Here is a 20,205-nt window from a genome sequence, read left to right on the forward strand (position 1 = left end):
TTGAAAACAGAAATAAATAAAATAGAATAAAAAGCAAAACGATGAAAGAAAATCAGTGATAACAAAAGGTAGATCTTTGAGATCAATAAATTTAAGTTCTGTACCAAGTCTGATCAAGAAAAAGATAATTCAAGTTGCCAGCATCAAGAATAAAAGGAGGAATAATTACTACTGGTGCCACATACATAAGAGAAAAAATAGGTAATACTGAAAAAAAATTCACACAAATTTGACTATTTCTTTTTCCTTTGTTTTTAAAATTTTGTTTATTCCCTTTACATCCCAATAGTAGCCCCCTCCCTCCTCTCCTTCCATTCTCACCTTCCTTTCCTATTCCCCTCTATCTCTTTCTGCTCCGCCTCAGAAAAGAGGAGCCCCTCCCACTAGCCCAATCTGCCACATCAAGTAGAATTAGGACTGAAAATATCCTCTTTCACAGTGGCCTGGCAAGGCATCACTGCCAGAGGAAGTGATGGAAAAGCAGGCAACAGAGTCCATGTCAGAGACAGTTCTTGCTCCCCTTACTATGGGACCCACATGAGGACCAAGCTACCTATTGGCTACATCTGAGCAGGGGCCTATGTTCAGTCCATGTGTGGTGCTTGGTTGATGCTTCAGTCTCCACAATACCCCCTGTTGGCTCTTTTTGTCTTCTTGTGGAGTTCCTGTCCCCTTCGGGATCCTTCTGTTGTTTCCCACAACTCTTCCACAAGACTTTCCATAGTCCGCCCATTGTTTGGCTGTGGGTATCAGCATCTGTTTTAATCAGCTGCTGGGTGGAGTCTCTGAGAAGACAGCTATGCCGGGCTCCTGTCTGCAAGCATAGCAGAGTGTCATTAACAGTGTCAAGGGTTGGCTTTCTCCTATGGAGTGGGTCTCAGGGTGGATGAGGTGTTGGTTGGACATTCCCTCAATCTCTGCTTTATTTTTGTTCCTGCACATTTTGTAGGCAGGGTGAATTTTGGGTCAAAGTTTTTGTGGGTGGGTTGGTGTTCCCCTACATCGAGTAGGAGTCCTGTCTGGTTAGAGGGTGTCCTCTTCAGTTTCCATGGCCCCTGCTACTAGGAGTCTCAGCTAGAGTCACCCCATATACTTCCAGGAGCCAATCCTGTTGTAGGTCTCCAGCTTGTCTCAGAGATACCCTCCCTAACTCTCATTTTCCTCAACAATCCCTCTCCAATCCTGTTCGTTCTGTTCCAACACTTCCGATGTCCATTCTGTTGTTTCCTCTTCTGAGTGGTATTCAAGCATCCTCCCTGTGCTTTCCTTGTTACTTATCTTCTTTGGGTTTTCAAGTTATAGTATGTGTATTCTATACTATCTGGCTAAAATACGCTTCTAAATGAGTACATATCATGTATGTCTGGGTTACCTCACTCAGGATGATCTTTTCCAGTTCCTGCCATTTTTGTCTACAATTTTCATTGTGTCATTGTTTTTAAATGTACCATAGTTTTTTTTATCCATTCTTCGGTTGAAGGACACTTGGGTTGTTTCCAGATTCTGGCTATGACAAATAAAGCTGCTGTGAACATAGTTGAGCAAATGTCCCTGTTGTATGGTGGAGCATCTTTTGGGTATATGCCCAGGAGTGGTATAGCTGGGTCTTGAGGTAGAGCTATTCCCAATTTTCCCAGAAAGTGCCAGATTGCTTTCCAAAGTGGTTGTACAAGTTTGCACTCTCACCAGCAATAGAGGAGTGTTCCCCTTTCTCCACATCCTTACCAGCATATGCTATCACTTGAGGTTTTTGATCTTAGCCATTCTGACAGGTGTAAGATGGAATCTCAAAAGACACGAACTCCTAATTTTCATTCAAGGTAAAATGGACAACTTAGAAGCTTGGAAGATAACCCAGTCGGTAAATTGCCTTCTGATTACCATGAGGATTTGGGTTTAATTCTTAGCTGGGCATAAAACCACGTGCCTATAATCCCAATGCTAGGAGGCATACACAAGAGGATCCTCTGGCCAATTAGTCTAGCCATGCTGGTGAGCTCCAAATTCCAGGAGAGACCCTTTCTCAAAGAATAAGGTGGCCTTTATGTACACACACATACACAGAGAGTTGTGCTGTGTCTATTGAGGAAATTGCATTGGTGTTTGTAATCTTTGAACAAAAGCAAAGCCCTCCTGACCCGTATAGCTTCACAAGCAAGTTTCCTAAACTTGTAAGGAAAGAATGAGTATCCTTTTCAGAATCTTCTTTTGAAATGGAAGACATACATCTCAACTGATTTTATGAAATCCCTTTATTCTGCTTCCAAAAACATAAGCAAACATGAAAATAAAACTATTAAATGGTGTGTGTTATAATCATAGGCACAAAAACCCTACAAGGAATTATTAAATTAAATCCAGCAGTATATAAAAAAAATGAGAGGTGTTTCTCCTTGGCTGGTTCGGAATTTAAAAATTAATCAATGTAGTTATTCTATTGTAAGAGACTAGGGAAGTGAAACCTTAATATCACATCAAACTTTATGTCTTCAAATTTTCACTAAAAACAGGATATTTATTATCTCAATAAGGAGCAGCTACCAAAATTGTATCTACAGTTATTATAGTAAGTGAAGAAAAATGGATATTTCTTCCTAAGACTTAAAATGAGACAGAGATGTCCTCTCTTCCCTTCTTGAACACTGTACTGGAAGTCACCGACATTCACTATGGCAAGGAAGGTAAATGGGTGAAATGAATCTCAGGAGAAAACTGCCCAAAAACGATTAAATCTTGTAAGAAATCTACAAAAAGAAAAAAAAGAGGGGGACTAGTAAGATTGGCATGGGCAGACTATACAGTGTCAATCTAGAAAAGCCAGCAGTAAACAATTATAAAATATTTTAAAGTAGTATAAAAACCATTCAAAATATGTTCTATTTCAGTACATCATTAATATGTATATAATTCCATGTTTTTGTGCGTCAATTAAAAGTAAATTTAAACCTTAGAAAAGACTTGGGTAAGTATTTACCAAATAGTATGTAAGTTCTCCATACTGAAAATTGCAGAACACTGATTAAAAAAAAAAAGTCAAACACCCAGGTTAGTGCCAGGAATATCTTTTATCACAGACTGCTTCTATAGATGTTATTTATCTTAGTAAACAAAACCCCAATAAAGTCCCAGCATGCTTGCTTTATGATTAGATTCAGCCCTACAGTTAACCTCCAGCATTACACACACACACACACACACACACACACAGCTCAGAAAGGCAGCTTAGGAAAGTGATGGGGTGGAAGTTGAAAGATTTCCACTGTAGGATTTTAGGTTGAGTAGCAATTGTGCAGCTTCCACGTCAGTGTGGTGCAAGTGAAGGGACCGACACAGGTAGATAACGTGACAGACCGGGTCCCAGAGTAGATAAATACAGAGTCAGCCACTTGACTGACAGGTGGAAATGGAGTTTAATTGTAAAGAGATGTGGACATTGTGTTAAGCCACACAATGGAGTACTTTTAAAGATGAACTACTTCAGACTATGTGGATAAATGGCAATCACTGTGCTGTGTTACATAAATTTCACATGCTGTGTAAAGCCATTAGATAATGCTGTAGAAAAGGCAGCACTGTACTCTCAAACTTTTATTTGAGCAACAAGGTCATGGTCACGTTATTTGTCTTCCACGTGAAGGCAATGTCATTACATATTAAATATGATTCCATGTCTTTCTTAACCTTCAAACTTCTGTACATAATTTTGCTTGGTTCCAGTGTGCTTGGCAACATAGATATGGACAATGAAACTGAAAAGCTACAAGGTGACCAGCCATCTGAAGGAAAACAAAAGCCATGGCAGAGTCTCAGACCCTTGTCAGTGGGTCCAGCAGCCCATAGTGTCCGACAGTGTGACTTCCCCTTCCCATCCATGAAAAACCACAACTGACTTGAAAGTGGTTCTGGAGAATCAGAAAGAGCAGAAAGATCTGGAATCAGAAAGATTCCAATTATTCAACCAGCCAAAGGGCCCTGACCAGAAGCCCAAAACACCTGGATGACTCTGGGCAAGTCCTGAGGTTTGTAAGCTTGTCTCCTCTTCTTGAAGTGGCCATGGTCAGGTGAGCATGGTGCCATAGTCCTGCCATCTGATGCTGGCCACTTCAAGGGAGTCTGAGACAAGGGGATCTTAAATTCCAAGCCAGCCTGAGTAACATAGCAAAGTCCTGCCTCAAAATACAGTGTTTGAAATATCTGAGAATATATCTCAGTCAGTACAATACTTGTTTAGAAAGTGTGAGACCTCAGGTTCAATTTCCTGTATAGCACTGAGGTGCATGGTGAAAATCAGATAATACTGATACTATTATTCGTTTGTAAAGATTAAAGCCTTAATATCACAATACAGATCTTCTTGTGATAAAGTGCTTAGCAAGTATATAGCTAGTATTTGCTATTACATATAAGAAACAAACTGTATGCGTGTGCTTATGTGTGTGCGCATGTGTGCGTGTGTGCGTGTGTGCGTGTGTGTTGCATCTCATGGCAATCAGAACAAGTGCACCTCCACCAACTGCTGTGTCTTGTAATTCCATTTGAGTTGGAGCTGCAGTTGTTTCTTTCAGGCAGTAGATGCCAGTAGAGATCCTTTTAAATAAAAATCAATCAGAGCCCCTGAGCACCTGCATACCAACAGCTTCCTGGTCACATTACCACGGACAAGTATTTAGAAAATTAAATATTTTATGATAGGCAAGGTCTTTCGAACAAAAGGAAACAGCTTTAGTAATAAAAAAAAAAAAGAAGGCTTTCAAACATAGCATTTTCAAGATACTCAGTTTGTGAAGTTTCCTTTTTTTTGCTATAATAATTTTTAAATCTCATATATTTTAGTTAAATGAATCCCGGCGTTCTTGTTTGAAATGTAAGAGTTTCTGTATTTAAGCAACATAAACATCAGTCTGACTAGATGTCTGTTAAAGATGAATCTGGCCCAGCTGAAATGTTCTGCTTGGTTGTGTTTGGCAAGGGCACAGCATGGATATTATCTAGGGAGGCCCACACAACAGAGATGAAGGATTGTAGACAGTGATTGAGAGCAGGGCAACAGGGGTGATTATGGAAATCTGTATTTATGCTTAATGAACACAAAAGAATGAAGACAAACTGTGATTGTAGATGACTATGAAAAGTCCAATAATATCACTTTTATTATCTTTACATAAATTACTTAGTGCTTACTAATTTATTTACAAATATACACCTATTGTAAATAATAATGTTTTCTAGTATTTGGTGATTTTACTTAGACCTTTAAAGTGTTAAAAGTGAATACTTCACTTACAAGTTTATTGATCTTATAGTAGTATGTGTTATGCTTATGAATCCAAGTAATACAACAGGACCACACTTGAGAAATAGCCAATATTAATATGACATGGTAAGGGCAGTGGAAACAGAGCAGTTTGCTTTCCTCAGAGTTTGTAGAAGTGCTGTGCTGACAAGGTGACCGTGATAATGAGTAGAATTCCATTAGGAGCGTATCAAAGTAGTTGAGGACTTTTACCTATTTTTTTGCCTACGGGTCGCTCTGTGCTCTGGACACAGTGCAGTCTCCTTGTCTCTCTGTTCTGTGTAAGACATTGCCATATATTAACATATCACTGATTATACACATTGGATGATTTTTAGAGAAAGCTACACATTTGAAGCTTGGTCATGTAGGTCCCATTGCATACCTGTCTGCCCTGTTTGTCCTCCACAAACAGCGTCTCTGCAGAGTTCTTACAGGGCGGGGCTCTCTGCTCAGTGTTGCTCTAGCAGACTTGCTTAAGAACCTTCGTGTGTGTTGCCCTAAACATTACTGTTCCTGCTTACCATTTTTGTTTTATTTCTTGTGTTAAAATAGTTAACAGGAAATATGGACTAAGATATTTTTTAGATTGTTTTCAGATTTTTCCCTCTCCTTTATTTGAACTCCCAAAAGGAAAAGCCTACATTCCTAACTCACATGGTGTCAAAAGGCAGCCACTCAAAATCCTTGGTAAATCCCCACCAGTACCTTACCCTGCAAATTAGACATGACACATTTTATTACTTCTCGTGATATTTCCAAGAGATCATTAAGTCAGAAGAAGGAGGAAGTAGCCGTCTTCTATCAATTGGAAGGAATTCTTTTCTCTCAGTGAAAAACTTTTGGTATGGCTAACAACCTAGAAAAGTTTAACTTATGAAAAAATTATAACTTAGGGTTACCATAGGATTATCTTCCATAACTTAAATCTGATTTTTTTCTTCTTATTCTTTTCAAATGTTAGACTGTTTTGAAGTGTACTATTTATAGACAGGTACATATCCATAAATAAATTTGATAAGCACTACTGGTATGCTCTTTTTGTAATTCCCATATGTATTAACCTTGAGTTAGTGAGTTAGCAACTTTGAGTTCTATGAAATTAGTTCAGATTTTTTTCTTAGTTAGGACATATGTTATTCGTTGTTTTATTGAAAGAGGCTTGTCACATCTCTTCATACTGATTTTGATGAAAACTTAACTGCTTCTAAAGATTCATAAAGTCTGTGTATCAGCTGACTTCCTGTAAAATAATTCAAGCATGTTAATATTTGGCCTCTGGTTATTTACATGGGGTTGTAATACACGTTTAACTAGTTTTTCATATTTTTGAAAATACTTTTACCCTTCTCTGTATATGAACCTTTTTACTTACTCTGTTCATTCAGAGACATATTGATATCAGAATACTCAAACCTAGAGCCATTAGCAGGTACTACAAGTTTTAAAGTGTACATCTGTAGCTGAAATGAGTAGTTTCGCTGAGAAAGGCTCGCTGGTGTGCTGTTTTATATTAACAGGAAACAGCAGCAGCAGTGGTTTGCAAACCCAGCAGACAGGAAGTTTAACACATGCATAGCTCTTAGCTTCTTGGTAGGAAGTTGAGCTCCTTCTGGAAACACTTGCAGTTACGTTAAAGTGTAAATGCACGTGAATGGCAGCTTACAAAGAACTGTCCTGTGTCCAGCACACAGGCACGTCCACCGCCCTCCAAAAGCTGGAAGGTTTTGCTAGCCGTCTGTTTCACAGGCACTCCAAAGGTGCCACACATGACCAGAGGGCAGCTCTGGAGAGTGACAGCCTTCGGGTATCTGAACACACTGCTCCATGGGACAGATCAAGTAAGTGGTTTGGGGTTTTGTTTTGTGTTGTTGTTGTTTTTTAACTGATATATTGTAATTAGCAGCTAAAGTACTTGGAGTTTTAGGATCAAACACAACACAGTTTGGTTTGCTTTGTGATTTGTACACGGACATTTTTTAAGATGGTGAGACGTTCCATAAGAAATAAGTTGAGCTGAATCATATGTAATTCTTTTTTTTTTTTAAGTTTATATGACCAACTAGGTCAAATATCAATTATAAAAAATGTCAGTGTTATGCTTATATAATTTCTAATATATGTCACTGTTTTTGTTCTAAGGTAAAAAAAAATAAACAATATAAACAATGATCTGCTTTTAATTTTTTTTTATTTATAACTATATTTTGAAAGTAACAAGTAACATTTAGTTACAATTACATTTTATTGGGTTTGTCACCTGTTTTTTCATAAATTTAAGTATGTAAAAATTATTTCAGATCTTACAGAAAAGGCCTTCTAATAAAAGCAGATTATTAATCTATGTAAAATTTTACATTTGTTACACTATGGACGTCAAAATCTTTTATACTTGCATTTTGTATCATGTGTGAATACGACTATAGGTTAAACGAGTTGTGTATTGTGTTACTTTTTTTTCAGGACTGTTAAAAGGTTCAGACTTACTGTTTCTCTAAAATGATTTGGCGTCTTTGATGGCAAGAAGTTTAAAGGCTGAGCTTCCCATATAAACAGAGTGGTTCCTCCCAGGGAGTTTTCACAGTGGTTTCCCCTGGTGTTGTAGCCTTTTCTGCTGCATTTATTGGTCATCAAGAGAAGTAGGATTTGCCTCTTTGTGTTCATGGGTTCCAAAGCAGTTAAGAAAAAGAAAAAACAAACAAACAACTCATTTTTAAAATAAAAATGGACATGTAGAGGGCTCTGGAGAAGCTGAGGTTACTGTTTTCCTACATGAGAATTGTTTTTAGCTCCTTGAAGATACTCTAGGAGAAAATGAAAAAGGGCGTGTTTTTGTACAGAAGTGTTTTCATTCAACATATTCTCTCTTTCTCTCTGTGTATCAGTGAGCATGTGTGTCTGCTTCTGTCTCTCTGTCTCTGTGTGTCTTTATCTCTATGTGTGTGTGAATATGTCTGTGGTATGTTTTTATCTCTATCTGTGTGTGTGTTTCACACAAGCTCTTACACTGCAGCCTAGAATTCAAGGAAGTAGCTCCTCCTGCCTAGCTTCCTGAGTGCTATGATTCTAAGCCTGTACCACCATGCCCAACTTCTCAAAAAAAAAAAAAAAATCTCACTACTTTTGAGTTAATCTTCACTACATAGGAAGATAACAGGTAAAGAGTCTCATATTTGTCTATACTTAGGAATGATTGACAACTGGGAGAATAGCACAGTCGTGCAACCTACTTGTGACAAAAATCTTCATGGCCCTGCTGCCTGCTCTGTAAATTGCAGTCTTCTAAACCCTTTTGGAGATATTTTTCTATACTCGAAAGGTATTTTTAATTGCACACAAAAAGAGTTGATTTTTTGATTTTGGAAAGAATATAATGGAATTTAATCACTGGAAGTTATAACTGAACTAGACTGAGCAGGCCATAAGTATACAAGACCTGTATACTTTCAGAACAATTGTTAAATGCAGCAATAGAACACAGTTTTTTTTGTTTTTGTTTTTCTTTTGAAGTTTTGAACATTTTTTTAAATTTTTTATTAATTACACTTTATTCATTTTGTATCTTCCCATAAGCCCCTCCCTCCTCCCCTCCCGATCCCACCCTCCCTCCCCTTTCTGCATGCATGCCACTCCCCAAGTCCACTGATAGGGGAGGTTCTCCTCTCCTTTCTGATCTTAGTCTATCAGTTCTCATCAAAAGTGGATGCATTGTCCTCTACAGTGGCCTGGTAAAGCTGCTCCCCGCTCAGGGGGAGGTGATCAAAGAGCAGGCCAATCAGATTATGTCAGAGGCAGTCCCTCTTCCCATTACTATGTAACCCACTTGGACACTGAACTGCCATGGGCTACATCTGTGCAGGGGTTCTAGGTTATCTCCACAAATAGTCCTTGGTTGGAGTATGAGTCTCTGGGAAGTTCCCTATGTTCAATTTATTTTGTTCTGTTGCTCTGCTTGTGGAGTTCCCATACCCTCCAGCTCTTACTATTTCCCACTTCTTACATAAGTTTTAAAACATGATTTCTTTTAGAGAAATAGACTAAAAAAATGCTGGAAGTTTTTTCTCTATTGAAAAGAGAAGGGGGGGAAGGGCAATAGGATCATGGTATGCAAATACAATTATGACCAAACACACAACTCTGTGAATAGTAAGCTTGAATAAGAAATGGTTAAGGAGCAACTGAAGTTCAGTAAGTGTTCTTTTACCTTCTTCTCCTTTTCATATCCTCAAAATATTCTACTAGGCACCATAATTTCATATGTAAGGAAGAACACAGTAAGCATATGCTCTGTTCTGCAGAGAAGGGAAACTGCAACCCTGTCATTTCAGTACTCCTCACTTAATTTATTTTGTGTGATGGAAACGATTTTTTATTCATTTGTGTATATGCTAAGGAAGGCAGTTTAAAAAAAGATTTGTTTGGGGGGTGTGGGTGGAGATGCCTAAATGAGAGGACAGCTTGCAGACTTGGGTCTTTCCTTTCACTGTGTGGGTCCTGGAGATTGAAGTCAGGTCATGAGGTTCAGGAACAACCTTTACCTCTGAGCCATCTCACCGGACCAAAGAGCTTTTGACAGTAAGGAGTTTTCAGGCAAAACCCATTGTGGAAGCCACTTCAGTGGAGTTTAGTTGCATGACCAGAAAAGGGAAGGATGTATCCTGATCTACCAGGGTTGCTTTATCCTAAAGTGCTGTTTTAAGAGGCAACTAACTAGTGGGGAAACACAGTTTAAAAATTAGGTGCGAGGACTCTTGAGTGAAGAGTGAAGGCTGATTTAGGCAAACAGTTTCGGTTTTTGTAAAGGATTTTGGTTTTGTTGTTTGTTTGTTTGTTTGTTTGTTTTTGTGGCTCACGTTGGCTTTGGACTCAATATGTAGCCCAGGCTGGCCTCAAACTTGCTATGATCCTCCTGCTTCAACCTGAGGATAATGCACATGCCCCTGTCAGCAAATGGCAGAGTTGTTTGAGGGGTTTTAACTTTAGTGATCAAATTAAATAACAATAATTCCTGATGGTTAAATATGTAATAGCTATTTCCTTGCACACTTAAGTACATCAGGTTCAAAGTAACAACCCAGAGGAATTATTTTTGTCCTGATTTAGAATAAATGGGCTACTGACATAGAAGGTTTGAATGTTGTGAGCCATTGATTTTTGCACTTAATAATGTCTAAACTGCAGCATTTTAAAGAGCATATGTGTTGATAACATCCAACACTTTACCTGTCCTTCCATCCTAAGAAATGCTTGTTAATTTCTATGGTGGATGCAAGTTTATTATAGTGTAGATTTAAGTACTGTAATGAATAATTTAGGATATGAATCTCCTCAGTTAGAACTAGATCTCAAGTGACGGTAATAGACTATCACTTTTTTCCTTAAACTCAATTTGTTAGTTGGTTGAATTTATGTGGGTATAACTTCTAAATTATTTATGTTTCATCTCTTGTTTTCATTCTGTAACCATTTTGTGAACTCATTGATTATAATCAATTTCTACTCATTAGAAAATCTTTTTGAATGTTTATTATATTATAGTTTATAATTACAGAGGCCAGAGTTAAAAATTGCTCTTGCAAGCCAGGCATGATGGCGCATGTCTGTAATCCCAGCACTCGGAGAGGCAGAGGCAGGCGGATCACTGAGTAAGAGGCCATCCTGGTTTAAAAAGCAAGTCCAGGATAGCAAAGACTACCCAGAGAAACTCCGTCTTGAAAAAAAAAAAAAAAATTGTTCTTGCAGAGGACCTGGCTTCACTACCCAGCTCCCACATGACAGTTCACAGCTGCCTGTAATTCCAGTTCCAGGAGATCCTAAGACCTCTTCAGGCCTTCTTAGGCACCAGGCACACATGTGATACACATACATATTTGCAGGAAAGCATCCATATACATGTTATAAAAATAAATCATTTAAAAAACTATGATCATAAAGATTCCAAGGTAAATTAGATGACTTTACCATCAAAAACAAGAGTTCAGAGGAGCAGCCAGAAGCATTGTAATAGTTAACACATTGTTACAAATATTCAGAATGTTGGATTGTGAATAATGTCTCTACCCCTCCCCTCCCTTCTCTTCTCCCCTTCCCTTCCCCCTCCTCCTCCCTTCTCCCCATGTCTGTGTGTATGATGCCAGGGGTGTAACTCAGGGAACTGAGCATGGTGGGTAGGCAAATGATATTTCCAGCTCATTAACGTCATTTTTTTAAAACGGGAAATCATAATATAATGACAACTTAGATAAAAGAGCCAAAAGAATTTGAAACATGAAATTCAGGATAAATTAATTTGCTCATTCTTCTATAAGGAAGTACATTTAACTAGCATACTTTTCTGTTTGTTTTTGGTCTTTAATTCAGGCTAACACTTTTAAAACTACAGTGAATGACAGTGAGTTCCCTTCTTAACTGTATTTGTTCACAATACTTCTGATGGGAATTTCCTTTTGCAGTTTCTTTCATGGTTAGCTCTGTTCTTAGTTAATGTGTCCTGTAAATAGCAGCTCTTAACAAGACTGCCAAGACACCTGTTCCTCAACCTTTTCCCTTATTAGAACCCATGGTTCCTTCATGTTCTCTCAACTCATTTCTAGTAAGACTTACTTTGTGGTGTTGGATTGTGTTTCATTTAGTCCTTGTGTTATGTCTGTCTGTGCAGCTTGATTTTTACCCCCTTGAGGCAATAAAGAATGTGGGTTCATTCTGACATTGCTACCCAATTCTCAGTGAGTGCTTTTTTATCTTAGGATTTACAGCCTTTAAACTTAGGCAAATGGACTCTTCCTAACTTTTCTCTTATGGTCTTTGCAATTTCTTTGACAAGTTTGTAGGTATTCACTAAAAATACCAAAATACTCACCTGACCCTAGCAAATACTGTATTTCAGAGGCTAGGAATTTGGGTAATCAGCAGCTACATTTCCATCCCACCATCCAGATGGAACTATCTCCCACTCTTCCCTCAAACTCATAAACACTCAGCTACCTCCTCTTTCTGTTCATCTCTTTTTCTATATGTTTTACATCACAGGAATTATGTGTGATTATCCTGTGTAACCTACTGTTTCTGACATCTTTCATCTGTGTTACAGAATGCATTAGTAGTTGCTTCCTGTTTATTTCTAACTCATACTGTATTGTGTGGTTAGAACACATTGGCTTTATCTTTTCTGTTCTGTGATTGACTAACACAAGGATTGTTTCTAGATTTTTTGCCTGTTTGGATAATGTTATCATAAACATTTAAAAACAAGCCTTGCAAACAGATCTCCTTTTTTTAGGAGGTATATAGGAGTGGACTGGGAATAAAATGATTGTGTCATGAATGTTTATATTTTTAAGAAATGGCCAGCATATTTTATCAAAGTAGCTGTCCTATTTTATGCTTCACCTGTAATACAAGAGGAGTCCAGTTTCTTCATATGTTTGTCAGGATTTGGGATCATCAGTCTTTTGGGTATAGCCACTTTGAGGTTTGAACTGATAATTCACAGTATGGTTTCAGATTCTGTGTCCATAGTAACTAGTGGTATTGGTTTATTTTTATATTCTCAAAAGCTATTTGTGTATCTGGATTGGATACATGTTCATTTAAATATTTTATCCACTTTCAAAATTAGAGTGTCTTTATTAAGTCTTAATTCTTTATATATTCTGAATCCAAATTCTTTTGAAGACTTACAATTTACAAATATTTGCTCTTAGCTTCTTACATGCCTCATCATTTCTTAAAATGATACCTTTGAAGAGGAAAGGTTAATGAAATCAGTTTTATCTTTCTTTTCCTTTGTGAATTGTGTCTTTTGTACCAGGTCTTGGGAAGTGTTTGTCTTACCAAAACTAATTCATATGTTTAGTCTGTACTTTCTTCTACAGACCCATTTTTTTTCAGTTTTATATTTACTGTGAAGCATGGATTGAAGTAATTTTTTATGTGTATCTGGTTAATTCCTTTGTCAAAACTCAGGTTATGTGTGAATTCTCAGTTCTGTGCCAGTTAACTGTGTGGTCTGTCCCTAGGCCGGCCACATTGATGTGGTCACTATCAGTTTAAAATAAGTTTTGAAACCAAGCAGCATAATTTCTCTAATTTTGTCCTTTTACCAAAATAATGTTAGCTGTCCGAGGGTTTGTTTTTCCATACACATTTCTGGGTCAGCTTGCCAGTTTCTAAAGAAAAGCCTGTTGAAGTTCTATAGATATGGTATGGAATCTGGAGATTAATTTTTGAGAAATTGTCATCTTAACAGCAGTAATGTGCCTCTCCATCCCTTTAAACATTTGCCATCTATGGTCTTTGTAAATCCATCTGTAAGCACTTTATTTCTACTGGTGTGTTTGTGAATTAGACCATGTGTTAATTTCACCTTTGAATTCTTACCTAACCAGGTAAATTACGCTCTTCAGATTGGATCATGCCATCTTCGCATAAAACCTCCTACATGTTGAAATGTCCCTAACACCTTTCTTCATTCCCTTGGCTGTACAAAGTTTGTGCAGATGAGTGCATTGTGCTCTGTCTTACAGAGAAAACACTCTTCGCTCTTTCACTTTCGAGTGTGACCTAAACCACTGGAGTCTTCGCTCCACCAGCGGTCTGAGAAGCCCCTTCTTGTCGTGCTCGTTGGGAGGACTTTACAGTTACTGGAGTTTATAGAATGCTGCTGCATCATATGCTGGTGGTCAGTGGCTTGCTCTTTGTTCTATGAACATATCTTATTAATTGATCTTCAGTGTGGAACTGTCTTGCCTTCCTGAGATAAGCCTTCACGGGGTATAGTCCCTTCAGCAGAGCAGAGGCATTTGGACAGAGACCTTTGCATCAGTATTTGTGGAGGGCACTGTAGCTTTGTTTAGGTCTTTCCCCAGTTTTGCTTTCAGCCCTTGTAAAGTGAGTCACTAGTGGTCTTTGCTCTGAATTCCATATAATTCTGAATACTCACTCTGTCCTTTTATAAAACTGGTATTGTATTTGATAACTTCATAGTGTTCCCTCATGAGCCCATTTGGATTTGAGCTTTCGTTAATGGGAAAACCACTTAACTATTTTAATATCTTTTAAATTTATTTTGATTTTATGTGCAGTAGTGTTTTGCCTGCATGTATGCCTGTCTGAGGGTGACAACAGTTGTGAGCTGCCATGTGGGTGCTGGGAACTGAACCTAGGTGCTCTGGAAGAACAGCCAGAGCTCTTAACCACTGAGCCATCTGTCTTATCCTATTTAATATTTTTACGTGTCTATTATTCTTCTTTCTGAGTTAGTTTTTGGTAATTTGTAACTTTTAAATAATTTGTCTATTTCATATTCCTCAGTATGGTATTTGTAGTTCCGCATTATTGATTAGACTTGCATTTTTCAATTGTTTTCATATTTTCAATTTTATTGGTTATTTCTTCCATTTTTGTTAGTTTCCCCTTTAAGAAAACCACAAAATGGAAGAAACGATCCCTTTGGTACCTGCTAATCACCCACAGTTATATTTCTGCAGTTGGTTCGCAGCTGGCAGCATAGTTCATGAGGTTGTGGGACCTCTTGGACATGGGTGCATGCAGCCAGCAGGGAGCTGCAGGAGCACACCATGAATGGTTGGAGGATGTTTTCTTGCCATGCACAATGTTTCTTTGTTTCCCTTGGTATTTCTTTGTGATAGTGTCTGCAGATTTGAGCATTTCCAAAATCTTTTCCTGTTGTTTATTCTTTAATTATGCTTTTAAAAAATATTGAATATATGTGTGTTGTGTGTGTGTAAATGTGTGTGTGTATGTATGTGTGTGTGATCTTTGATGTGTGCATGCTATGGCACAGATGTGGAAGTCAGAGGACTGACCACTTACAAGAGTTGGTTCTCTCTATCTACCTTGTTGGGCTTGGGGATAGAACTCAGGTCATCCAGCTCGGTGCCAGATGCCCATTTGGCCATCTTGCAAGCCTTTAATTATACTTGATAAGAGAATTATTTTAAAAGATTGAGCAAGCCTTTTGAATTAATGCATTTATTTTATGGTCTTCCATATGTTACAGAGCATTTCCATAATACATTGTAAAAGAATATTTTTTTATTATTCTGCTGACTTTTGCTGTTATATTTTATGGATACGAATTGTTCAATGGCATTGTGCATATTTATCTGTATTCACTTCCTGTCTATACCTTTCCTACGATTTATTAAGAAAAGAGTCTTGAAGTCACCAACTCCAGTCATGCTTTGATTGCATCACTGAGTCTCAGTGAGCAGTGAGCCCCCACTGTGGTAGCATCATTTTCTCCTATGTCTGACCTCATCTCATATGGCCGTGTTCATCGTGCACCGTAAACATATGGAGCACATTACCACTCTTGCCAGTTAGAGCCCACATCGCGTGACCTGGAAACCAAAGAAGTAGCTAAGGACTGCATAGGGGAAAGTCAGTGAGGGCCATCGCTTGTTTGTTGGGCACGTTCCATTTGTTACATAGCTGTGATCTGGAAGAACAAGGGGGTAGAGACAGAAACTAGGGAAGGATGTGCTTCACCGAAAACAATAAAATGTGCAGAGATCCCAGAGAGAGCTATCTGCTTTATATAAGAGAAAGTTCTCGTGATGTCTTACACTGAAGACCAGGAACACAGGTGTATCTCTGTTAGCCCCACGAGGTTCATAACAATCGCATTTACAATGTAGAAAGGGAAACCTTCATTTTACAATGATGCTGGCTTTTCTGCTAGCTCTGGGTGATTACATGATTAAGAATCATTATTCACTACAAAATTAAAAGTGGGTGGTCTGTGGGTCATACCCTCATAGACTTGAAGACAACTGAGGCATTAGGGGAAACCCCACAATGAGCTAACAATGGAGGGAGATTGCATGCCAGAACATGTCTGGTAGAGCAAATCTGGCAGAGCATCAGTGATTAGATATATTATAGGGGCTGATGGCTAGGTATATAAGTCCATGCTGATTTTTGCACAACAGAATCACAGACACAATCTCTATACTGTATTCGTGCTGTACAGTTACTAACTTACCTAACTCTTTTCCATTTTGTCAGTGTCTGTTTCCATATTGTAGGCCTTTTCTGTTCAATACAGATGTGCACCCAGTAGTTATTACCTCTCCCCCTGTGTGGTCTTATAATGGATGACCTTTTGTTTCTTGTAATAGTTATCAGCAGAGTGCTTTGCCCAGTCTACTGTCTTCTAGGTAGTTGTTGGGCTGACATGTCTTTCCCCATTTTAGTTACTGCTTGTGTTTTCAGACTTGGTGTCTCTTATAGATGGCATATGTTTGAACCTTGGTTCTTAATCAGATGGTAATTACTGTGTTTTGATTTGTGTTTTTTATTATATTTAATGTAACTGTTGATATGATAGATTAACATCTTGTTTTATTGTTTTCTGTTTCATAGACTTTGTTCTTATTGTTGTTCCTATTTCCCCATCCTAAGTTTTTGAGCAAACACAAATTACATATGAAAGCTCCTGTGACTTTTCTTCTGTTAAAACATTTTTCTTAATAGATGCTTTTTGATTTTTAATGATTTCATCTATTAACAGTCTCTCTTCTAAAGGATATAACTGACATAATTCACTACTAAAATAAAACTTCTTTGCACTAATATCCTAAATTTCTTGTCTAAATATAATTATTAGCTGGGTTTGCTGGCACATGCCTATAACCCCAGCACTTGGAGAGGCAGAGGCAGGCGAATCTCTATGAGTTTGAGTCCATCCTGATCTACATAGTGAGTTCCAGGCTAGCCAGGGCTATACAGTGAGACCCTATTGTAAAAACAGAAAGTGTAATAATAAATATGGTTATTATTTTCATATATTTTGCATTTGTACATTTTGTGAACTCTCATAACTAGCAGAGTTAAGGTTTGATACTCAGCACCATATATACATACTCATATATTTAAGACTGTGTAACCTGCATATGTGTATATGTGCACATATATGTATATACATGTGAGTCCTTGTTAGTTTACCATTTCCGGTAAAGTAACTCTCCCTCTTCCTATCGACTTACCCTATAATGGCACTTTGTTTTCATCAAAGGCTCCATTGTACATTTCTAGTTACAGCACGTGTCCTCTATTGTAATTTTTTCTAGAAACGTTCTATTTTACTTTTGTGGACAGTAGTTTTCCTGGATACAGTGCTTACTGACAGTTTGTTTCTTGTTTCTTCTAACATTTTCTGTGTATCATTTCACTGCCCTCTGCTCACTCTTGAAGTTAACACTCATTGTATTGCTTTTCCCTGGTACACTAATACTGATTTTTCTCTTGCTGCTTTTAAGGTTTCTTTCTTTGCCTTTATTTTTCAGTCACTTGGAGTATCTAGATGTGGGTCTCATTCTGTTTGCCCTTGGTAGTATTAGCTAATCTGTCAGCTTCACTTGCTTTGTGGGCTGTGGGTTGTTGTTTTTTTCAAATTAGGGCATTGTCAGTCATTATTTCTTTTTAAACATGTTCCCATCGTTTCCTCCTGTTTTCTAGTAGATCTATGTTGGGCCCTCAGCACTAAATCAGTTTTTAATACTGTCACTTTCTGTGGTGTCCTTCATATATACCATTTATCTGCAACTTACATTAATGACTTAGGTCCTTTTCCATCTGAAATTTTATGTTAATATTATAGTGAGTTTAAATTTTTATATTAATTTGTCAGATCTCAACTTTTGTTTTTACATATTTCTCTTTCTGTATTGAAATTTCCATCTGCTGTATCATTCTCATCAAGTCTTTAAGCAGTTCCCTGTTATTTCATCTAACATTTTGCTGGCTCCTTGCAAATGTTTTCTAAATCATGCATAAATCCCATTTCTGGGACAGTTTCTGTTGACTGCTCATTCTTCTCATCACAAATCATATGGGTTTGGACAAAAATCAAGTCCTTAAAGTAAGGTATTTGCAGCAGCTCTGTATCCTGCTTAATTTTTTTCCTCCAAGAACTGTTCTTATTTCATTTTCAGGGTCTTTAGTCCAGTCTATAGATTGTGTCCTTCGTGGTATGTGCTGCTCATTTCTCGATTCCTATTTTATATTACTTACTGTTGGTTTTATATTTTGCCCTGGGTCCCAGCACTCCGTTACACCGGAGGTCATGCTGGTGGACTGTGCGTGGATGGGGAAGCACGTGTTTGGTAGGGGACTTTGGATGTCACACGAGGACCATCATGCCCCATGCAGCCAGGGATGGTTAGAGAGTTTAGCCCCTCTGCCCTTGCTATTTCCTTGCTAACCCTCTTGCTAGACCATTAGTGTGCTGTTCCCTCCCACCCCCGCGCCAGGGCATTAGGGGGAGCTGGGCATTCTCCTACTAATTCCTTGCAGTTTGCTTTTTTTCTGATAGTACTGCAGTGTAGAGTTTGGACCTTCCTCTGACAGTGCAGCTACCAAGCCTGCCAGAGCAAACTGAGGGATCTGAGCAGGCAAGAACAACACAGATTTCCGTGTTCTTCCGCCGAGTCCACTAGTGACTCCTGAAATTCGTAACAGCTTGTCTGTGGTTGGTCTGTGCCAGAGCAGTGACTGTCCTCCCAGCAATTCTGTCCCGCTTGCTAGTTGTATTTTGGGGAGGTTTGCTGACTGACTGTCCATCACCACAAGTCCTGCCTCTTCTGGCAACTTTAAAGGTGCAGATTCGCCTGCTCAAGTTCTGCCTCCCAGACGTTGTGCCCTCATCCCTTTGTATTATTAGTGGCACAAATCTTAGGTCTCTGAGATTAGAACAACATCATGCTCTTCAGCCTACCCACCTTGCCGGACACTCTGTCCTCAGGGTCCTGCTTATTGCAGAGATGTCACTCTTGAATAATGATTTGTACATTTGTTGTGTATGGTCTTTCTTTCTTTAAATACTACGTGGTTAATTCAGATACTTAATGCTAAATTTAATGGAAATTTACAAGTATTATTCCCTGACTTTATAAATGCAAATAATGTGTGGCAGTATCTTCTGCCTCCCCCATGATACAGAATGTTTAAATGGTTAACATTTATGCTGCAGTATAGCTTTTGGCTCATGAAAAATGAAAGCTGTCAGCGATCTGGGCAGTAAGATTCATCGCCAATAGTCAGTAGCAACAGCACACAGCACTTTAGTCTCAGTGAGGTCCACAGCTAGCAATAGAAGCTGCTGTGATGAAAGGCGTTTAGGTGCAATCATTCCGCTGTTTGTTCCTTGCCGGATTCAACATGGGCTTGTGTGAGTATTTGCAGAAAGCAGTATTTTAAAAATATTTTTGAAAGATGTCTTTAAAAGGTAGATCAGTGCTTAAATGTATAGAATGTGTTAGCTTGCAGATCATGTTGCCATAAATTTAAAAAATGCATTTTATTTGTTTTAGTTGGTTAAAGCTTCAGGAAATCTACCTCTCGGTTAGAAGGAAACTGATAATGATGGTCTAATGTTGCCGTGGTAACAGCTCATGCTGATACAGTTGAGAATATCGTATACATCCTGGTTTGCATTTTCTCCCTGCCATTTTGAGTTATTCATATGAAGGAAGCTTGGATGATAGCTAGCTTGGAAAAAAAAAACCTAAACCTAGTTACATAAACCATCTTCCTTCGGCATTATTCGGTTATCTAGTAGTACCTCCTACTGGGCATTTAGGCTTTGCTTCTGCGGCTTTTCTTTTTAAAACAAAAGAGAGCTCTTGATTTTCTGCTGCCTCCTCCAGCATATGTGTTTACACCATCCGCTCTGCCTCCAGAGATTAGCATAACTCCCTTTGCTGCCGGGCTGTTGTTCTCAGCAATATGCTCTGGACAGGTTGGCTGTCATCATGAATGGTAAGTGTGAGCACACGAGAGTCTGCAGCTGTATGGTTTGTGTGTGAGTGTGTGTGTGTGTGTGTGTGTGTGTGTGTGTGTGTGTTTAATATTTAACTGTGGAAGGAAAAGGTATTTTTTAGAGGTGG

At 38.4% G+C, this 20,205-nt stretch overlaps 1 protein-coding gene across 4 annotated transcripts in view; it reads left to right on the plus strand.

Moving 5' to 3' along the window:
* Prkacb (protein kinase cAMP-activated catalytic subunit beta) overlaps positions 1–20,205 on the plus strand; it is a 96,321-nt gene that overhangs the window by 32,528 nt on the left and 43,588 nt on the right. The window contains exon 1 of one of the 4 annotated variants that reach the window (XM_055614341.1): positions 6,881–7,134. The exons of 1 other annotated variant lie outside the window; for it this stretch is intronic. In XM_055614341.1, the coding sequence (XP_055470316.1) occupies positions 6,948–7,134 (187 nt within the window). In that variant the 5' untranslated portion in view covers positions 6,881–6,947. Of the gene's footprint in view, positions 1–6,880; positions 7,135–19,427; positions 19,488–19,952; positions 20,078–20,205 lie in introns of those variants that run through there. 2 more of the 4 variants (XM_055614343.1, XM_055614344.1) reach the window with 2 other exon arrangements.

The sequence above is a fragment of the Psammomys obesus genome, unplaced genomic scaffold (genome assembly GCF_907164565.1).
Source record: "Psammomys obesus unplaced genomic scaffold, mPsaObe1.curated_primary_1811, whole genome shotgun sequence".
NCBI classification, from domain to species: domain Eukaryota; kingdom Metazoa; phylum Chordata; class Mammalia; order Rodentia; family Muridae; genus Psammomys; species Psammomys obesus.